At 34.4% G+C, this 23,359-nt stretch overlaps 2 protein-coding genes across 5 annotated transcripts in view; both read right to left on the minus strand.

The window, feature by feature from the left end:
- LOC115891333 overlaps nucleotides 1-8,239 on the minus strand; it is a 76,139-nt gene extending 67,900 nt beyond the window's left edge. The window contains exons 1-2 of one of the 4 annotated variants that reach the window (XM_030911779.1): nucleotides 7,882-8,233; nucleotides 4,716-4,823 (exon numbers count right to left, since the gene is read on the minus strand). In XM_030911779.1, coding sequence (XP_030767639.1) covers nucleotides 4,716-4,823; nucleotides 7,882-8,203 — 430 coding nt within the window. In that variant the 5' untranslated portion in view covers nucleotides 8,204-8,233. Of the gene's footprint in view, nucleotides 1-4,715; nucleotides 4,824-4,952; nucleotides 5,018-6,456; nucleotides 6,541-7,881 lie in introns of those variants that run through there. The other 3 variants (XM_030911781.1, XM_030911780.1, XM_030911782.1) reach the window with 3 other exon arrangements.
- A 13,778-nt stretch (nucleotides 8,240-22,017) lies between these two features.
- Nucleotides 22,018-22,701, minus strand: LOC115891231. The gene has a single exon (XM_030911660.1). It carries the CDS (start codon nucleotides 22,699-22,701, stop codon nucleotides 22,018-22,020), a length of 684 nt encoding a protein of 227 aa, XP_030767520.1.
- Between the last annotated feature and the right edge of the window lie 658 nt (nucleotides 22,702-23,359).

The raw sequence follows: 23,359 nt of genomic DNA on the forward strand, positions 1-23,359 counted from the left end.
GAGGGACTGTTCGCGAACGTTCAGGATCATTGTGTGGAAAAGTCCCCTTATAGGCTTGGTGCATTTCAGTTGATTTCAACAAATTCCGACCGCAGCGCTTCAACGGCAAAAATCAGAAATTATCCCTACCTATTTCACGCCGTCGCGCCGCACTTATGGGGTATTTTACCTCAAAACCTGGCCAATAATATTTTTATTTTTTTTTGCATTCTTCCGCCTTTTAAAATGTGAGAAAATAACAAAAATGCTTCAAATTTTAATACATACCTAGCGTTTTTTTATTGACAAGATTAAGATTGAATTATATAATATAAAAACAAGTTTATTCAGGGCGTCCCTCAATAACATGTCAATACTCGAGGGAGTGATTCCTCAGGTCATTTTATGGAGAAAAGTTCCCATAAACATAGGTCCAGAAATGCATTGTTTCTAAGATACAGGGTGATGAAAGTGAAAAACACTACATTTTTATTCTATTAAAAAAAACTGCCAAACTCGCAAAAATTAGCAAAATTTCTTATCAAGGCCTCAGCAAAATAAAAACACTAAATCACCAGTTGTTTCTTGACGTTTGTGTGATGTAACGCTGTTTCGGGCAGTAAAAATAAGTGAAAAATAATTCAAAAAAGCCACATCGCATAATTTTTGAAAAAAAAAGTTGGATATTTTTTTTTTCAAAAGAGACCTACAAAATATACAAGGAGTTACAATATTCTACATAGATATAGAACATCTATGTATTTTTTAAATCAAAATAAGTTAATTGGCCCCAATTTGCCTCTATACAAAAGTGCTTTGTTTGACCATTGTCCATTAGAAGGCAGAACATGTATAATCAAAAAGTAACGAACTGAAAAACCTTTTCACTAATAAAATAAAAAAAAAGTAGGGTTCCATTTGGAAAAAATGATTTATGATATTTTTTTAATTGCTCAATTCCATGACAGCTACGGCCAATATTATATGACATTCAATTCATTTTCTTTTTATGTCACAGTGTCTGTGGTAATAACTAAATTTTACGTTTAGGCTATACAAATTTTTTTGGCAGGCAGTTTTATTCCTCCAAAAATTTTAAATATTTATTTTTTCTCAAAAAACTGTTAATATTAGATATAGACTGTTTAATATCAAAATTCATAATATTTTATAAAAAAATTAACTATGTAAAAAAATGAGAGTACCCATTTGAAATAAAGTTATACAGGGTGTCTCAGGCTGAGCGTGCATTAAAAGTTTCTGGAGAGCTACGATATCTAGCTCGGAGATTTTTTCCCCGCAGTTTTTTTCCTCCAAAAATTTTAAATATTTTTTTTTCTCAAAAACGGTTAATATTTAGGTATACGTTTAGGTATAGTGTTTGATATCAAAATTCATAAAATTTTACGGAGAATTCAAGTATGTAATAAAAAATGGAGGTACCCATTTAAAATGAGAAAGTTGCTGTCAACTTCCGGTATTTCCGGAAGTGCCGCCATATTGAAAATATTTTTAATCGATAGATCTCGTTGTGAAACAATAATGTGCAAAAAATGCCCGATCTAGATATTGTAGTTCTCTAGAAACTTCTAATGCACGCTCAGGCTGGGGTACCCTGTATAGTGTTTAATATCAAAATTCATAAAATTTTACAGATAATTCAAGTATGTCATAAAAAATAAGTATCCATATAATTTTTGTTTTATTTTATTTAAAATAAGAAAGTTACTGTCAACTTCCGGTATTTCCGGAAGTACTGCGTATTAAAAACATTTTTAATAGATAGATTTCGTCGTGAAACAATAATGTACAAAAAATCTACGATCTAGATATTATAGTTCTCTAGAAACTTCTAATACACGCTCAGCCTGGGACACCCTGTATTAATGTGTATATGTAATGGTAGACATACCAGGTGCGTTTCAAAAGTGGCTCACCCCTATAACTTTTTTATTTTTTCTGATATAAAACGATATTTGGTAAGTTAGTATATATATGACATAAATTAGGATCGATTGACGTATTCAATTGTTTTTGGTCACTTTCTGTTTCACCGGAAATGACTACAACTTTTAATTTTTAAATGGTATCCTCGGTAGTTTTCTACTTTATTCGATATAAAATGCACTCTGAATAGAATGACAAATCATATGTCAACTTTTGATATTTTCGCATATGGTTTACTTGAAGTGTAATATGCGGTTCATAACGACAATTTGACTCGAAATACCAAGTGTGTGGTACTAAATTATTTGTAAAAAACTGCTTTTTCCAAATATGCTAATGAGCCACACTTGTTCCATTTGAAAAAATTGAGATATGATTAAAAATAAGATTTGGACATCTTTAACTGGCCAGGACAAGACACGAAAAACATTACACGATCAAATCTATTTTCCCAAGGATCCGTGATTAAAAAAATAGTGTTTTTAAGACAGCCATGGCACTCTAGATTTAAATTTAAAATATGATTATTTTTCAAGCGAAAATGTCAAAAGTTGACATACGATATGTCACTCTACTCAGAGTGTCATTTTCTATTGAATAAAGTAGAAATATACCCAGGTTGCCATTTAAAAATCAAAAGTTGGAGTCATTTCCGGTGAAACAGGCAGTGACCAAAAACAATTTAATACCGTCAATAAACCCTAATTTATGTCATATACTAACATAGGTACCAAATCTCCTTTTTTATCTGATAAAATAAAAAGTTATAGGGGTGAGCCAATTTTGAGAAGCACCAAATATATATGTATATGCACCAAAAATGAGAAAAAAGTCAACTTTCCACAGTATACATAGTTTGCCAAAAAAACACATACAGAGAGAGAAAAAAATAAAAACGTATTTTTCACCACTTAGCTGATAAATTAAAAAAATCTACTTTAAATCAATAAATCTCTAAAACTACTGAACGAAAGTGCATGATCTAATATCATTAAAAAGGGTATTGAAAGACCTTTCACATGAGGTATCACTTGGCCCCCCTTTCCATTTAAGAATTTAGGGGTGGCGACACCCCCCCTTTGGGGGTTATAGGTGTGAAAGTGGTTTTATGATATTTTCTTTTCCCCCTCGACCAGTCAACCACAAAAAAGAGGGCTCTCTTGGGGGCGGTTAAGCCGCCTGATTTTTATTTAAAACATTGGAATAATTGAGAGATGTTCGATTAAAAATTCAATTGCGTCTCAATCTGAGACCCCCAAGAGAGCCCTCTTTTTTGTGGTTGACTGGTCAGCGATGCTTCATGATGCGGTGACAGTTGTGTGGAAATCATTTCTGCATCGACTGGAAGGAAATTTAAGAAACGAAACTATTTTTTTATATATCAAAATAAGCATTTTGATGCATGGAAGACGTGTATCAAATATACCATCAGAGATATTTTCAAAAAAAAAATTGGAAAATTTTACCATCCTGTATCTAAAAAGTTAAGATGTTTAGGACATATGAAGTTTTTTTCTTAGAATAGGTCCAAGAATCACCTCCTTAAATATTAGCATATCATTAAGGAACACCTTGTACCTTGTATACAGGGCGAGTCTTAAATAAGTGCAAATATTTTCAGGGCCGGTAGATCTTGATAAAAGAGACATATTTCCTCTTTACCGTTTTTCAAATAAGTCCAAAATAACCGAGGTATACCTACTTCCAAAACATAAAAAAAAAATTGCTTAAATTTTGAGAACCACTTTATCTTTTTTAGGTTTTCTTTCTTGTAAATTTAATCTACTACATATGTTGCCATATTATCAAGAGATTATGTTTTTAATTAAAAACTAAAAAAAATTTCCTTCGTCCTTCCAATTTTCAAATTTTTTTAAAGCCAAAAAAAACTCACAACCGTGTTTCTGGGGCCAAAATATACTACCCCTAAAAATATTTGCACTTATTTAAGACTCATCCATGGACACAAATTGAAATAATGAGGAGAAATATACAAAAAGAAGGAAAAATGCAACAGCCTAACAATAAGGTTACGAGTTGTTGAGGGCTAGGCCATTTAATTTTTCCTTCTTTTATAATGGACACTATAAAATATTAATTCTGTCGAAAAACTTGCACATCTTTTGGAGGAAAGAATCGTTTTTAACCCTTATACACCCCTGCTATTAATATTTTATTGAATTCAATTGACGGATATTTGTACTGATAATGTTGCATAATGAACATGAACCTTTTGATAAACATTGGCTGAATAATGGACTACCTGTTATAATGACAATTAATGACTGACGTCTGGTCACTTTAATGGTGATAATAATGGGCGCGTTCAGGGACGGTCAGCGGCTGAGTGGCTGAGTAAGCGGTTTCCCTAAACGGTCTCTTTTTACACACAAAAACAGGTCGGTCAGCTGCTGTGTTCCCTGAATGCGCACAATGACTCTACAATATAAATATGCCAAAGACAGCAATATATATTTATTCTAAATGTCTTCAAAATTCTACTCTTAAAGAATTCGAGAAAATTCAGAATAAAATTTAAAAAAGTAACTCATTTTGCAGGGCACAATAGATCTTTAAGGTCGTAGTGATTAACCCCCCTCTTACTCAACTCATTTTGCAAGGTATTTTCTTTAAGCAAAATGTAAATTCTCTACATTTGCCTTTTATTCTCGTTCGTTCTTGGGCATCATTCTCCAAAAATAAATTCTCAAGCCATTTTTTACAATACTATTAGACTACTAAAACTAAATCTTTTGTGACAATTTGATAATCAATTTAATAGTTTTTACCTTCATTTGAGGAATTGTTGATAGCTCCTGATAGAACATCTTCATTTTCGTGCAACTTATGATTTTCTTCTAGTGCATCCGATTGTATTTTTTTATTTTCCATTTTACCTAGTATAAATTCAAGTATAAATCAAAAATATTTTTTAAAAATAACTTATAGGCATTAACAATAATTATACAACACAATACTAATATAAAAATATAAAAAAATATTAAGATTGTGGGGTTTGAACTCACGACCCATGGTATATTACACAAAACACATACACAAGGAGAAGTGCGAGCGCCTTGCTAAATATTGGAAAGTGAAATTGACGTTTAAATTTGACACTGTTGACAAGTCTACTGCTACTAGCGCCCCCAATATCGCTTGTAGGAACTACGGACTAGATTGTCACGCATGGCGGGAAATTTAAAAAAATAAAAAATTTTAATTCTTCATTTATTTTTAATTATGACATAGATAAAAACACAAAAAATACACCATTTTTTAAAAATATGTTAATATCAATATCAAATATACAACAGAAATTAATTTCACCACAATAAATTAATAAAATTAAAAAATAATGTTACAAGTAGATCAAGAGACAAAATTAATTATAACAAAACTGAAAAAAATGGCGTCATAGATGGCTTAGAAATGACGATATATATCATAATTTTGAAAGTAAAATTATATAGGAAATGTCATCGATCATCATTTTGAAGCCAACTGGACGATTATTTCAAACATACAAGCTGAGTTCGTTCATAGTGCTCTGAGAAATCTAGATAAACAAAGAATAATAAATTAAAAGTATTCCAGGGAAAAAGAGAGGAAAAACCTGTATCGTCTCTGATATCTGTCAGGGTTTTGTTGAAAGTGTCATCTTTTTGCTCGAAGTTTTCAGGTCGATTAAAAAGATGACATTTACAACAATACTTTGCCGTAACTTTCACAAATATCAGAGAGAGAGTACAGGTATTGCCTCTCTTTTCCTCTGGGATGCTTTATATCTGTTCTTCTTTGTTTACCTATATTTCTAAGAGCATAATGCCAAACACGACTACAGTATATAATAATTTCAATATCCTAAGTGGAAAGAAAAAAGATCACCTTTCTGTTTTGTACTATGGTCCCTTTCTTCCGATGGCTCATCTCGTTGAATTTAGGAAGGTATCCATAAAATATATATTTTATTATCGGTCCTGGGATGAAAAAATATAAAATTCAATTTGATTTGATGATCCTTTTCTGTCACCTAAATCAGGAGAATGACAATGAGCATGTTAAGATGAAAAAAAACTTATTTATCAACACTTACCAACACGTTAGTCCAAGGAGTTTTATCAAAAACCTATATTTGCCTAAATAATTTATGTATTCAATTTACAAAGCAAACTGCAGCGTGTAAACAAAAGAAATAAAATGGCGACAAGTCAACGTCAACGACCCGACAAGGAGAAAAGTGGTGTTCGAATAACAAATTATGGGTTACAAAAATTGTTTTTGTCTCCTTTCAACGCACACTTTAGAAAGAAAAAGAGATGAACAGTTATACTGAAAGAATGTCAAGGTTTTATCTGTCACTCTTGTCAATAATTTATCGGTAAGGAAGGTTCCTAGAAAATCGCTTGTAGTCAAGTTTTCAACCATTTCCAGTTCTCCCATAAGAAGTGTCATCCACCTGGTATATTATCTATATCATTTTGCCATCAGTCTAAAAATTGAGTGCAAAATGAACTTCTTATACAGTACCTGTACAGTACTATAGAGCACGGCCCTTTAACCAAAGTAGTTACTTCAAGTTACTTGAAAATATAATTAAAAACAATTGGTAAAGGTGTGGATCCGGTGGCTGACCTTGAAGCCCATATTTGCTGCATTTGATCATCGATACTACGCAAGCGCACATCGTCGATGTTGCCAAATTGCAGTTTATTTTCGAATTATTTGCAGTTGAAAATTTTTTTTTTGAGTGTTAATCAATAATAATACAAATTCTATAATTAATTTTATAATTTCAGATTTATCTTGATAAGGTAAGAAGGATAATGAAGATTGTGAAATGAAAGTATTATGAATATATAAAATTGTAATAATATAACATTTATTTATATATTTACATTAGAATTAAAAATTATCATGTACGGATTTTTTCTTAATGATTTTAAACTTATTAGAATTATTTTATTCCTTTCAAGTTATTTAATTTCTAGTTATTTACAGGCAACAATAGTTTTGATTATATGTATTGATATGTTTTGAAATACTACCATGACGAGTCTTATATAACAATACACGTCAATGGGAGATATAGAGGTAACATTTTACCTATAATGTTACTAATATAATATACTTTGATTATAATGTTTGTATCATAATTTCTTAAAAATATCAAGTTAGTGGATTAATAGCAATTTTTCGAAGAGTGTGTTGATAAGATTAAAATAAGCTTTATGTTTTATCTTTTTCTCGTTAGAAGGGAGATGGTTTGTGTCGTAGAATATACATTACTTATATTCTTTTCTTAATTTACTGTAATTTGCACCAAATTACAGTAAAACTTATTTATTACTGCAACCAAACCAAATCGTATTATGCTAAGAAAAAAGACAATCACATAAATTACATGTAAGAATAGAGAAATCTTAAGGTAGCAGAAAAATTAATGCAATATATGTATAAGCAGAATTAAACAAGGTAACTGTAAATGTTGCTGAAGCTGATTCTACAATTTTAATTACGGAGGCTAAAAAGGCCTTCTAAGGCCTCCGTAGTTTTGATGGAATGTTAAAAAACCTATTATGAACATGACATGGAGCTACAGTTTACAGCATTTAAAAATAAAAAAAAAGAAAAAACTTGGACACGTCCCTTTTAATCTCCCGAATTTTTAATAAAGCACTTTTGAAACGTAGCATAATAATCTAGAGCAATTAGATTAATTATAGGAATCTAGAGTTTTATTTCTATTTAATTTTATTCACTATGAAAATACATAATAAGCGTTCACGTTTCACGTGTTGTGCGAAATATTAAAATAATAATATAAATAATATACCGCGTACTATGATTGAAAAAAATGGCGTCAGCGATGAAGTCAAAAGCATGTCAAAAGTCAACCCTTTAAACATTTTAGTGGGGTTCAGAAAAAGTAACAAGCGATTTTTCGCCACATACTTTTGTTAGTTGGCACCTGGTTGGCACAGTTAGTTGGGTGCATAGAATCCAAGACTGATCCAAGAATCCAAGATAAATCCAAGTTTTGATTCAAATCTCGAGTCTCAAGCAACGGTCTCAAGCATGTCTCAAGTCTCAAGTCAAATCTCTGTTTCCGCCAGGTTTCTGCAAAAAAAGTATTTGAATCACAGAACAGATTAAATTTGAATGTGTGACTATTCGTGAAGTTAGCAACGGGGTTTTCAATTTTCAATGTACAGTTTGGTTTGGTTTGGTACAGTAAGGGTACAGTCCAAGGTGTACAGTCAACGTCAATGGTCATGCAGAAACGTTAAAACCACAAGAATAGATATCAACCAGAAGCCTAACTTGAGAACGGGGCTTCAAGCCCCGTTCTCAGAACTGCGACTATCGCCAGCGACACGACAAAAGAACCAATCAGATTTGTACAAAATTCAAACAGCTGTCAATTTTAAATTTAGTAAAGCTCCCATTGGTCGTTTGAAGTGTCAATCAGTGTCGCTGTCGACACGACGCAGTTCTGAGAACGGGGCTTTAGAGTTTGCGCGGGAAACATCGCCTAACCTAAAAAGCGGTAGAACCATAGAAATAGAAGGGATAGAGAATGAGCTTCAACATGCGCGGAAGGTCTAATCAAGTTGGGCGCCATATTCCAGGTCTCCGTGTCATTTTGTATATAGGTGGTAATCTATAAGTAATCAAATATCAATTTGCTGTTTTCAACCATACGGGGGGCAATTTAAATTTAGTGAAATTCTATCATTTATTATGGTTAGTTAACATTAATATGATTTATTTAATTATCAGTTTCAAAACTGCGTACAATATTGGTATATAATACACTAAATATAAGAATATTCTGACAAAAGACGCTACGGACAGATGACCTTTTTCGTCGTTAAACACTCGAAATGCCATTAAATAAGTATTTAAATTATTTCATGTTTACTTATACAGAATTACGCGTTTCAATTTAAAATTTTTGCAAATTTGGTAAAAATTGTTCTAAACAACTTTTTGTTCAAGTTGTATATTCATAAAAACATTTGGTGCATAATTATTTTTGATGATTACTTACCTTGTATTTTTTAATATAAACCTAGAAAAATATGTTTTTGTTTTATTTTTTTATTCGTCCCTTCAAATTGTATTACCAAAATTGTTACATAACATGTCTTCTAACAAATATTTTCATAATACATAAACATCATTGATTTTATTATGGGTATTATTATTAGTATTTATCCTGGTTTTTGTCGACAAAAAAAAACTCAGTCTTGTAATAGAACATCAATTTTATATTTCGTAAAATTATTTTGATACAAATTCAATTTGTCAAAATTCAAGTCATTAATATATTGATAAACAACCCAAATTATTCCTAAATATTTTATTATAAAAAAAACTGTTACCGGTAAGTTTGTAAAACACATTATCGTTTGTCTTAATACTACAAAAAATAATTTATTTTTTGCACATAAGAAGCTTGTTGATCCTTATTTGTCCATACCAAAATTCTGTATGTACAACATACATATACCTAATTTATTAAGAAAATTAGATTATATGATCTCAGAATTTTAAGAAATTTTTTTTAAGATAAAATAGTTTCTTCTCAACTGTAATATTGTCAACTTTGGCCTGTATTTTATCTATTTAAAAACATGGGATTGACAATCCCCTGATTAAGTTTCATTGCATCAAATACCTTTGCTATAAATCCTGGCTCACAATTTAAGGCCATTGCAAAATGCTTTTAAGCTTCATCATAGATTTTACAAGAATAAAAGTGCAATATTGAAACAAAGTAACATTGTAAGCTTTTAAATATCATCTCGTTAACAATTATGAATATTATATGATTTTTCTCAGTGATTTGTGGCACAGATGCAAATTAATATATGCCCCATAACAGTTTTTAAATAAGAAACTTCTGCCCACAGATTTAATTTTCTTATTGGCATAATACCCTTTCTTCCTATATAAATCTTGCCATTTTTTCAGTCCAATGTTCCTTGTTTTTACAGTTGTAGGAATACAACCAAACCAAACCAAACCAAACCCTTTCTTCCTATATAAATCTTGCCATTTTTTCAGTCCAATGTTCTTTGTTTTTACAGTTGTAGGAATACTAAAAATGTTGACTATAGAACTCGATACTATGTTTGAAAAAGCCTTCATACCTGTAACTGTGCATAAATCTAATTAACTGAATTCTCCTCCTCTTGACACTCTGAACACGGCTGCTGCTAATGTTAGAAATATTTAGCACAAAACTACAACTACCTACAACAAACTTTACAATAAAAGTGTTAAATTTTCGCTGTTCGATTAAAATACCCTATCTTATGTTTTCTTTTCCTCCAAATAATCTTCTTGTCAAGTAAGGACCAATCTTATTTGATATATTTCTGGTCACTTGAACTTGTGCTTTCATGGACACTATAAGAGTGCACTGTTTTACAGAAGCACGAACATTGATTCCAAGTATCTTCTTCCTCCACACGTAATAAAAACATCCTCTTTAAATGGCCACATCATACACTTATTTTTGACCATTCCCAATTACAATCACGATTTTTACAAATCGCCTTTAGGAAAACTAAAAATAAACAGTTTTGAATCATCTGTAAACACGATTATGTTGTATAAACTTACACATGAAAACTAATCATTATTCCCGGCGTATTAGCTTTCTTAGAATGACTATGAATATACAACAAGCCTTTTTGAATTAGTGTTTAGAATAATTGAGATAATAATAAATTTTAACTAGATAATAACACAAACGAAAATCAAAACAAAACAAACAGATGTCAATTAAAGAGGGGAAGTGACAGCGAGACCAGGGCCATGTAAGTGAAATAGAGGTGGGTTGTGAAATCGCAGTCCGCTACTTTGTCACAGCTCCACCAACGTCGCAGTATGTGACTGCTCCAGTTCCAAGAAAATCGCAGTGACATTTCGGAGCAGTTTACAAGTTTAGGACATCTGCGCTCGTGAGTAGCAATAGGAGCAATAGCAGGCAATAGTGTAAATTCTGAAAATGCTCCTAGCCCCGTCGCCCGGTCAGACTGTTCCAGTCACAGTCGTCGCAGGTCGCAGTCGACTGGAGCATAGTATATTGAGTATATTCTGTGTACTGGAGCTGTTGGGAGTTTGGGAACGGGAAACGTAGCAGCGTTCGCTTTTTCTTTCATGAATCTAAATAAGATATTTATGTATTATATATTAATCACAAACAGATGTTTTTGACAAAGGTAATTTTTAACTTGTTAGTATGTTTATTTGTTAGTTAATTTTGTATCTGTGTTTTGTTGTATATCCTAAATCTTTTATTTGATCTTATACATTCATATAAGTTTTATTATTTATATCTATTTTTAAGGTCTGATGATGGCTAAATAGCCGAAACCGGTCACTAATAAAGATTTTTTTGACAGTTTCGACTTTGAATTGAATATAACATTAAGTTTTTACCATGGGCCACCACTCTGTGAAAATGAACAGACTCTTTAAGATATTTATAGCAAAGTGCTTGGTACTTAGAAACACTCAAATTCTTCTGAATAGACTAAAAAAATATAGCAACATCTATCAAACTAAGACATCAGTATAGTACCGTACAGCCGCGATTTTAAGAGCTCTAGGGGCCCGTAGTTCGGAAAAGTTCGAATCTTGTTCGCAAGGGCCCGGGAGGCTTGGGGCCCGTCGGTGACTTACCCCGATTGCACAGACGTTAAAATCGCCACTACTGATCGAAATAAAAAACGGCGTCCAGTTGGCTTGGAAATGACAATCGATAACATTCCCCATAAATTTTACATATAAAATGCCAGCAATCTTCATTTCATAGCTATCGCTACGCCGTTTTTTCGATCATACGATATAAATAAATAAAAACTAGACGATGATGTTGCCTATCATAATCACACCTATAGTCCTGTACTTTTTTAGTAAATGCAACGAACGGTGCCGAACACCGAGTGCGATTTTTCGGAGCAATTAACCTATAAAACTACATTTTTAATTTATAGGTTAATTGCTCCGAAAAATCGCTGCTACTTGTCACAGTGCTTTTATTGGAGCAGTCGCAGAGCGTAGCAGCTCCACAAAAATCGCAGACTGGCCCACCTCTAAAGTGAAATATTAAAAATGGTTCCAGCAAAAGTTTCCCAATTATGACGGGTGCTGGCGCTGATCGTCAAAATTTTTGGACAGGGATTTTGCTTACCGACAATACAACGTGAGCTACGACCGGACCAGGACCAATCAGAATTATCAGTCTTTCTTGGACATTTGCCGCGGAAGTGTGTGTTAATTTCTGTTGTGATAAGTGTGGTTGTGTTTGCAGTTTGATTTCTCGGTTTTGATATTATGTTAAAATTAATTTTGAAGTATTGTATCACCTGTTTTTATGTAATAGTACTTTTTTTAGTTCTATGATCTGATATGTTATGATTTGTTAATGTTTGTTTAACAATGTTATACCAAAGAGGTTATACTTAATATACTTATGAATTTGCATAGCCTATCTTTTTTATCAATAAACTTCAGATTATTTAATTCCTTTTGTTTCCGTTTGTAATTTTATTTTTAAGACATATTATGTGATTGTTTCACATAATATGTTTTAAAAATAAAATTGCAAATAGCGAATAAAAATAATTAAAATAAAAAAGTGTATTTTACAATTCCCCCCGGCCCCGCACCCCTTTGGCTAACCTATAATGTCAGCTATGTCGAGAGATGGCGTTACGAAAATGGAACCGATTTATTACAAGGAACTTGGGCTTCTTTTTCGTTAGTATATTCTGTGCAGATCTCCTGTCAACTTTCTTTATTTTTTAATTGTTCATTGTTTTCCTAGTGACGTCACAGGTGGTATGCGCGAACTGAACGAAATTGGAGCCGCTATCGATCATACCTTGTATTCTTTGTACCATGCAAATACGTTTTAATAAAATATACGGAGAGTACCGCTTAAATTCCTGTCCCGATGTTGAAGGATGGCTATAGAATGTCAATGCATTTCCTACATAAGTCTATCCTTGTTCGGGAGGAGGTTTTCTGCGCTTGCTCGATCTGTAAGCACTTTGATTGGACAGTTCCAAATCATATGATATATGATATGTTTTGTTTTGGTTTTATTTATTTTAAGTTGAGGTTAAAGACGTTCTCTAAAATCTTTCGAAAAATTGGAAGCTTTTTGTTAAATATTCTGAAATCAAATAAGTTTGATAATGTAACATTATGCGCATATTTATCAAACGAGATATTTTAATCGTATCCAACATGTTATGGCAAAACACTTTTTCGACCAAAAGTTTTCAGATATCTTCGATTTAGTTATTTTCGAATGTTTATTTTGTTTATATCTATTACAAACTCAAGGAGCAACAGTTTTTTACAAGTAGTATTAATTTTGATGCTGGTGCAATACTTCTACTCGTAAAATAAGTTTATTATAAATATTACAGACATTTAAAAGAATAGGCTATGGAATAGGTATATAAAAATTATTTTATATCTGTCTCACAATGGGGGGCTCCTAGTAGCGTATAGGTATCTGCAGTGCGATTCTGTAAACATTTCCCTGTCTAGTGACTCATCAATCGTATACAAATAGCATAGGCTCGATAGGAAATTTCTTGCTACAGAGCTTACAGAATCCCATTGCTGATTTCTAAAATTCTTTTTCTAGATAGGCTTCCCGCATCGAAAAACTCCTATTTTATGGTATGTAATTAGTATTCTGAAGGTATTAAAATATTTTAATATCAATATAGTTTTTTCACTGAAACTCGAGTTAAATCTTAATATACATTATTCATATTGTCGTTTTAGAGATTGTGCTTTTATACTTACTATTATGAAAATTTACTGAATAAAATATATAGTTGCAATCCTTTTACTGAACTCCTTAATTTCTTGTTTTATGAGGGGATAATTTTTGCTTATTTAGGTACTAATTTTAATCAGACCATTTTTTAATGAACTCATTTATATTTATATCATATCGTTCTAAGTAGACTTTGTTGTGTTAGACAATTATTATTAAATAAAACGAATGAAAAAAAGTGACAGGTACGATATTTTTTTTTTAAATTCAAAAAATAATTTAGTAAAACCACAATTATTAAGAAATTGTCTTAAAAACTTCGTAGTACAAATTGCATTATTTCACTTTTTTTAAAATTCAAAAAATAATTTAGTAAAACCTCAATTAAGGAACTGTCTTAAAAACTTTGTAGTACAAATTGCATATCTATTTCACTCGACTTAAAAATTGCAGCAAAACAAAGTATAACAGTACATTTTTTACTGTCTATTGTTTCTTTTACTGCCCATGTATTTATGATCAATAATCAACATCAGTCCTGGTTTAAAATGAAACAAAAGTAATTCTTTATTATTAACATATTTTTTATTAAACAAATATAACGTACATATTAAGTTTATACATAAATCAAGCTAGATACAAAAAATATAATTATTTACATTGTTGCATTAATTGTAAATACTCTTTTATATTATGAAAAAAAAACAATAATAATTTACAATAAGACAGTCTGTGTGTAACTGTGTAAGCATTATAATTAGCCTTATGTAGTCTCTATTTTTAGTCTTTACATTATGTCTTTTTTATTTTAAAATAGTAAGACTAAATATAATGCTTTTAACAATTATTGATTTTTGAATAAAATTAGTTTCGTATATTTTTGTCTTATATTAACATCCCTTTTATTTCTGATTTTGCTTTCATGATACAAACGAACATCGAGAAAAATTTCTATTATTAATTTTGTTAGTTGGCTTCTACCACACAAAAAGCAGTAGCCCATTCCCATTGTTCTATTAATTAAACTACAGGAAAAGTCTTTAAAACTAAATCACAAAATTGTCAATAAACGCACAAAGATTAAAATACAAACGAAAACACAGTACACGTGGAAAACATGTGGAAAACACAGAAAGTTAGAGAAAACACTAGACACTAATGGCGACTGCCCAAGTCCAAACTGAAAACAAAAACAAAATCCACGCCGACGACGCGTCCAAAAATAAATCGATAACCCATCTCGACACCATTCGGCCAATAGAAAAGTAGCATTTCGGCGCATGTGCATTACATCCAGCTACTGAACAAGGATGGACTTATGTCAAACTCGATCTTCTGTCCTTCAATCCTGGGACATAAATTCTCTCATTGCTCTTATGGGGAGGCCGCGGTATATGTAAATTTAAATGTATTTGGTACCATGGGTAGAACCAGGGGGGTGACAGTGAAATAGGAAAATTGGAAACAGTCATTAGTGTCATTCCTGTCATTCTCCTCACGACAAGTATGGCCGCCTAGACAAGGACAGCATTGTTTTTGTCTAACTATTGTCTAACTTCACAGTTTAGAATTGACAGATTTCAGTTTCAGAGACAACTTCAGATTTGTTCTAGAACAAATTCGAAAATTGTGTCGAAAATATTCGACGCCATTTTAATTCATTCCGTTTAGTTTCGTTTTGGAAGTTCAATTTAATATTTCGGCTGAAATTTATAATTATAAAGGTAATAAAGTATATAAAATATATATTACATGAAGAATCCTGGAGAAAATGACGTTTCTGCCGTAGTAGGTATGTCCCATGTATATGAAAAATAGGTAGTAAATAAACACTGTTTTTACATTTTTTAGATGCAAGAAAATGGTGTTATAATCTCTTTGATCGGCGATTTTTTTGAAAATGGAAACAATTTACAGCAAGGTAAGATCATTTTTAACTATAGCCAACATCATTTATCTCCAATATGTGCGATTTATTGTCAATAATGCAATAAATCGGACTGATAATCTGATTATGTTATCCGACTAAAAGTCTCTTTTTGCTTCTTTTTGATTTATAAGCCAGGTCTCTTTGGGAATAATGGACGCTTTTTTAAACAGTATATTTATATTTTATACCTATTGATATTTTTAGATTGTTAATTTTAGTATAAAAAAATTTGTTTTTCTGTTTTCAGGTTTTTGTATAAGGCTCCCGTTTTCATGTCCCTGTGTCCGTTTTCTGTCCTTGAAGTCTGCGAATACGTGTGTTTATTTACAAATTACTGTAAGTCATGCTTATACCTTAACTAATTTACGTTAAAAGTACATATAATTAACTAATTGGTATTGAAACAATACAATCCTCTATATTTTTATGTTTATTTAGTCACGTTGTTCCATACTTCAAATAAATATATGTGAATAAATTATTTTTTGGTTTTATTTATGAAAAGAAAAAATACAAAATACATTTGAACTGAAAGAGGGCCCGCCATTAAATAACCGGAAACGGAAATGAAAATTAAGCCATTATGTCCTTATCATGTCAACCTGTCAATTGGAAAATTAGTTCTCCAGACGACAACGAAGGCTTTCGGTGGCGTATCGTGTTTCCACGATTTAACACAGAGTTGACACTTCTTTCTAGTTAATTATTTTATGGGTAGAACCTGTCAACGCACTGGCGTTCACAGTTCACTTATGTTTTGCGTTTTGCTGAGAGCAGTAGCTGTTCGTCATTCGTAAATATTGAATATTGTAGTTTGTGTTGTTTTATAACTGAACGGAGCGAATAGTCTGGAATAGTTATTAAATATTTGTTGTGCTAGGTACATTATTTATAATAACTTCAAAGAGTACTGGTTCAGTTTGTGCCTCAAGAATGTGCAAAAGCCGGAGTTATGTTTCGCCAGGACGCAAAATGTTTTACGATACGTCTGTGAATATTTAATAAAAAAATGTTTGAGTATACATTCATGTGATATATGTACCAAATATGCAAAGGCACACAGTGAGTTAGATGATACATCGTTGTTTTGCCATTTACGTGCCTATGAAAATAATAAAGAGTGAAAATAATAATTTAGATATTTTTGGCAATCTTCAGATGTCACATGACAATTTTGTATCTTTTGTTTCTTCATTAGAACTTGTTTTTAGTAAATATTATGAAGAATATGGGACAAGACATTTTATTAAAGAAATATATATAATATGCCAACAAATTAATTTCAAACATCCATGTACTAGTTTTCCCCTAAAATATGTAACTAAATTAAAAAATACTAAAAAAAATACTAAATTGTATTATACATTAAAAAAGATAAACCTTAATTTTAAAACAGCAAATAAAAACAAACTAATTATATGGAGGCATGAATAAATACCTAAGTATTCTGATGTTAGCTTGTTTATTTATTTCGTTTGAAACTTAAATGAACACCTACCCTATCTTTAGAGGATGTTTTAAAACGGGCCAATTGAAGGTAAGTATCTCAAGTGTCCTTATAAAGAACCCAAAGTTTTAAATTTCAAGCAAATCTCTTCTTATATTAAAAAATCCGCCATATTGGATCCGCTAATTTGATTTTTTTTCTTCAAAAATATTATAAAAGTGTCACCGGAACTCAATACGTGTGCAACATTTCGGAAAAATTGGAATAATAGAAGTGATCAATAAAGCTGCTGCCAGATTTGCAACAAACAAAGGTATGGTAAAGTTATATAAAATCGTTTAAAAATATAAACTATTTTTATACCGCGATATCTCTAATGGTTTACTAATGCAGTGTTTTTTATCGCTGGCAATAAGTTTTACATAAAAAATATTACTCCATAAAATATGTTGGGACATTTGTACTAAACCAATATTACAGCATCTTAAACAAATTAGCCTTTACTTTTAACTTTAACAAACTCACCTATTAAAGTTTTAAGCAGTAGTTTTATTAACTGCCGAATGATATTAATTAATTCTATACTTTTCAATATACAACAAAAAAATAAATACAACTCTGTATACATTCAACGGAAATTTATTAAATACGTCTCTGTGTTCTACCGCTATTAAATGGCGGCCCAATTCGTGAAACGTCACGGATTTCAGCTCCAGTTAGGTTTCTGGTTGATATCTATTCTGTGGTTAAAACTATGGTTAACGTTAAATGACATAACTGGTCCAGAGATATAGAGAACCTAACCGGTTGTGTTAACTGAACCATTATTATGGCGTTATTCAGGTGTTATTGGTGTTAAATAGTCTATTAATTTAACACCTATCTATTTAAAATAGATGTACGATCATTTTATCTATTGGTATACCTCATGGTACAAAGAAAACAAGGTATGATCGATAGCGGCTCCAATTTCGTTAAGTTTGCGCATACCACCTGTGACGTCATACGCCATACAAAAAAATATCCACATTGTTCAATTGCCACTAATAAAAAAAAATTACCTAAAATAGGGAAGAATTAGGACATAACTCCAAAAGTTATGTCAAATGATCGAGCTTGACATTTCAAAAATTATTTTCGCGTTTATTGAGGTATACCCATGGTATACCCATGATACAAAGAATACAAGATATGATATTGCGCAGGTTGGTCACTACGTCACAGGTGATAAACGGCACCATTGGTAGGCAAGCTCTGCGCGCCAATTTCTAATTGTCAAACAGATTGTGTCATCTGTGAAATTTGATTGTGTCAAAATGTGAAAATAATTTTTCAAATGTCAAGCTCGATGTCAAAACATAACTTTTAGGGTTATGTCTAGTGTTGGGAAAATTCGAATTAAATAATACGACTAATTCGATAGTAAATTAAAACTAACGGTATTACCAAACTAACTAATTCGAATTATCTTTTTCGATATATCGAGATAAAAATTAGAAAAATTTAGAATTAAAAAAAAAAAAAAAAAAGATAAAAATTAGTAGTATTTTATATTATATCTGTGGTAACCGAATTACAAATGAACATAAAACATAACCTCTTATGGACATGTGGCCGTTGCGGGTAGCAAATTAGGCACACTAAATAATTAAGTCATTTAATTAACTCGATCAATTGTTACAAACTAAATAACTATTACAAAACATAAGAATTCGGTTTCTTGGCGCGAAACGTGAATGTTGAAGGTCGAATGTCTATCCACAGAATAATCCTTCTTCTTCCCCGATTGACAGATATCAGCTGGGTGGCGATTCAAGGTTACTACTCTCCTCCCGTGGAGCCAACCAATCTGTGGCGGGCACTTGCTACCTTCGGAAGTCTGCCACAGGGCTCCCCCCCAGTGAGGAACCCACTGGTTGTGAACGGTTCTGCTGGCATACGTTGAGCAGCAAACGGTTGGCGTATGAATGTTCCTCCGCCAGTTGATGAGATGCTGGAACATATGCTGCCTTCAGTCGATCCATGGAGACTCGTTGGGGAACATTCTGGACGTCCACTGTTAGGAACTTGTCATCTCGTTCCACAACTCTGTACGGGCCGCTATATGGAGGTGTCAATGGAGGCTTCACCTTGTCGTTACGTATGAAGACATGTGTAGTCGTCTGTAGGTCGGGATGGACATAGGCGGTGCGAACTGAGTGGTTGCTCGTTGGTACAGGCCTCAATGTTCCCATGGTCTCACGGAGTCGTTGAACAAATCGGTGTTCGTCAGTTGGGGTAGCACTTGGAACAAATAGCTGTCCAGGGAGGCGAACTGGTGCACCAAACACTAAATCGGAGGCTGTACAGGCGATGTCCGGTTTGAAGGTGTTCCGTAGACTCAGCATGACGAGGGGAAGAGCTTCGACCCAGGATACGACGTCAGCAGCGATGAGTGCAGCCTTGAGGGTTCGGTGAAAGCGTTCGATACATCCATTTGATTGTGGGTGATAAGCAGTCGTCTTTATGTGCTGTACACCAAGTGCTGTGTTGAGCTGGCGGAACAACTGGCTCTCGAATTGTCTGCCTCTATCTGTAGTAATGGTCGCTGGCACACCAAAGCGGGATATCCATCCTTCGACGAGTTTTTGTACCACTACTTCAGTAGTTATCTCACAAATAGGGATAGCCTCAGGCCATCTCGTAAATCGGTCAATGATCGTGAGTAGGTATCGAAAATTGTCACTAGGTGGAAGTGGTCCCACAATGTCGATATGTATGTGGGCAAATCGTTCGTCAGGCATTCCTAGTGGTGTCACCGGTGTAACAGTATGACGTCCTACTTTGGCCCGCTGACATTGAAGACACTCAATGGACCACTGCTTGACTTGACGGTTCATATTATGCCACACGAAGCGTTCGGCGATCATTCTCAGCGTAGCAGCGTGTCCAGGGTGGGACTGGGTGTGGAACTTCAAGAAAACATCCCGCTGGAAGGTCGCCGGCACGTACACACGTACACGCCCATCTTGGATTGAACAGTATAGGGGTCGTTCGCTGTCTGGTATGACAATGTGTTGAAGGTTTAAAGAGCTTGTGGGGTCCTGCAGAGCTTCTTGTAGACCTTCATCAGTTGTCTGAGCTTCAGCTAACTGGTCAAAGTCAATGGTGATGGGTGATATATGGGTTATTGCGTCTACCTCAGGTCGTGAGAGACAGTCGGCTACAATGTTCTTTTCTCCTTGGACATGTCGGATGTCTGTGGAAAATTGACCAATAAATTCCAGCTGGCGTATCTGTCGCGGAGATTGACGGTCATGTCGCTGCTGAAAGGCATACGTCAAGGGCTTGTGGTCAGTGTATATGATGAACGGCATGCCCTCAAGAAGGTAGAAACCAACAGCTCGCGGTCGTAGGTACTGTAGTTACGCTCCGTCTTCGACAACTTCCGTGAGAAGAAAGAAATAGGCTGTAAGTGCTCACCGACAAGCTGTTGCAATACACCGCCGATCGCGGTGTCCGAAGCGTCGACTGACATGCTCAACTGAGCATGGGGTGCTGGAAAAACCAACTCGGCAGCAGTAGCTAGGAGTTCTTTAACTCTGGTGAAGGCACTTGATGCTGCTGGAGTCAAGTTGAGGTCCTGTTGCTTTTTCTTTTGGTGGGAAAGTAGCTCGGTGAGTGGCATAAGCTCTTTTGCAGCATTCGGTAACCAGCGTCGATAGAAATTAACCATCCCTAGGAAGCGACGTAGCTGTTTGTATGTTGTTGGTTGCGGAAAACTGCGAATAGCACTGACTTTAGCTGGCAGAGGCCTGACTCCAGTTGGGGAGACTGTGACGCCCAAGAAATTTGCCTCTCGTATCCGGAATTTGGACTTTTCTTTGTTGATTTGGAGTCCATTTGCTTCTAGGATCTGAAGAACTACTGCTAAGTGCTGCTCGTGTTCTGCTTCCGTCTCCGAGACTACCAGTATGTCGTCGATGTACACATATACAAATGAACACCCTCGGAAGAGATGGTCGAGGTACCGCTGAAGTGTCTGGGCGGCGTTACGTAAGCCAAAGGGCATACGTAGAAATTCGTACAAACCAAAAGGTGTAATAACAGCCGTTTTTTGTACATCTTCTGGGCGGACTGGGATCTGGTGGAATGCATGTACAAGATCAATGGTAGAGAAAATTTTCTTTCCATGTAGCTGATTTGCAAAGTCCTGAATATGTGGCACTGGATAGCGATCAGGCTTGGTAATTGCATTTAACCGACGGAAATCCCCACAAGCACGCCACTGGCCGTTGGCTTTTTGGACCATGTGAAGCGGGCTAGCCCATGGCGATTTTGATGGCTGAACAATGCCCATTTGTATAAGTTGATTGAATTCGGCCCGTGCAGCTTGTAGACGGTCTGGTGGAAGCCTGCGCGGCTTGGAGAACACTGGTGGGCCTTGGGTGTCGATATAGTGCTGGACTCTTCCAGGGTCGTCTGGTGCATCCGTTGGTCGGTCATAAGGATGGGCAGTAGATATTCCCACCTCCAACGCGCTTACTCGTCGAGACACACACGTAATGCTGCTTGGTATAGTTGGACACACAAGGCGCTTGTTTCGCATATCTACGGTGAAACCATGGTGTACGAGGAAGTCAGCACCTAGGATGGCAGTAGTGACATCTGCAACAACAAAGGTCCATGTGACTGGCTGGCCAAAACCAAGGTCAAGTGTCAACTGTTTCTGCCCAAACGTTCTAATACAGGAACCAGTAGCAGAGTATAGGCGTATCATACTAGGTTTTGAAGCAGAACATGCTTTGCGTGGCAGCACACTTAAGTCGGCTCCAGTGTCAACGAGGAACTGCAGTTTTAGGGCTTTATCTGTGACGAAAAGGCGACGTGGTGCATGGGGGGCAGTGGTTGTCATGATTACTGCGCCCCCTCTTGATCGTTTTTTGAGAAGGTACATGGTGCTCTACACTTCTTAGCTTGGGACCCAAATCTCCTGTGATAGTAGCAGTGCCCGTCAGTTTTCTCGTCCACACTTACTTTGTTGTTTAACGCAGGCTTTCCGTCCATGGCCATGATAGGAAAACTAGAACATTGTATATATTTGTCAGCTTTCTTGGCCAATTCCTCCAGGTCTCCATCCAGGATTGCTATGACTCCCCGGGCTTGGGGTGGTAGGCGGTCTAACCAGAGTTTCTTTAGAACCTGCGTAGAAACGTTATTTGAGGCCAAAGCTTGCATTCGGTGGAGAAGCTGTGTTGGTTTAAGGTCGCCCAAGGTCATCTCCATAAGCTGGTGAATTTTGTCATCAGCGCTACTGCCATATCTCTCTAACAGTCTAGTTTTGAGGTCTTCGTAGGCCCTACCTCTAGTTGGATTTCGTAGTATGTCGGCTACCTCTAATAGGACCTCGCTGTTTAAACTTGTTACGGTGTGATCGAACTTGCAGTCATCAGATGTTATTTTGGCTTGCCTGAATTGGGCTTCCAGGCGTAGGAACCATAGTTCGGGCTCTGTGCGCCAAAACTCCGGTGCTTTAATCCCTACACGGGCAATAACGACTTGATCGTCGGTTTGGAAGTCGTTCGTGTCGGAGGTGGACATTGCGTATCTGAATTTGTTGCACTCACACGTTCGTCGGGGTCACCAATGTGGCCGTTGCGGGTAGCAAATTAGGCACACTAAATAATTAAGTCATTTAATTAACTCGATCAATTGTTACAAACTAAATAACTATTACAAAACATTAGAATTCGGTTTCTTGGCGCGAAACGTGAATGTTGAAGGTCGAATGTCTATCCACAGAATAATCCTTCTTCTTCCCCGATTGACAGATATCAGCTGGGTGGCGATTCAAGGTTGCTACTCTCCTCCCGTGGAGCCAACCAATCTGTGGCGGGCACTTGCTACCTTCGGAAGTCTGCCACAGACAAATACGAATATTAGTAATTAGTATAGTACCACAGAACAGATACAAATTTCACAGAACACTAAAATTAATTTTCTTCTTTTATATAAATAATTATTGATTGCAACTGATAAAATAAAAAGAAATACAAACCGCACGTAAACAAGGACATACTTTTATCGTTTTAGAAGAAGCTTTTATTTTAGATATGAGCTTTTCAATAGGAATTGAAACAATCATAAACTCGGCACTTTTAAATTTAAAACTTTAAATTATGGTTTAGTTTATTAAACGGCTTCGGCAAAGTTAATAGAATACATTGAATAAAGAATATTTTTTTTAATTTTTTATTCA

This window comes from Sitophilus oryzae, unplaced genomic scaffold (genome assembly GCF_002938485.1).
Source record: "Sitophilus oryzae breed Bouriz unplaced genomic scaffold, Soryzae_2.0 scaffold_980_pilon_pilon, whole genome shotgun sequence".
Taxonomy (NCBI): Eukaryota; Metazoa; Arthropoda; class Insecta; order Coleoptera; family Curculionidae; genus Sitophilus; species Sitophilus oryzae.

Excerpts from the sequence above, each read along its gene's own strand:
- LOC115891231 (XM_030911660.1), bottom strand. The coding sequence starts at position 22,701 with ATGTCCACCTCCGACACGAACGACTTCCAAACCGACGATCAAGTCGTT.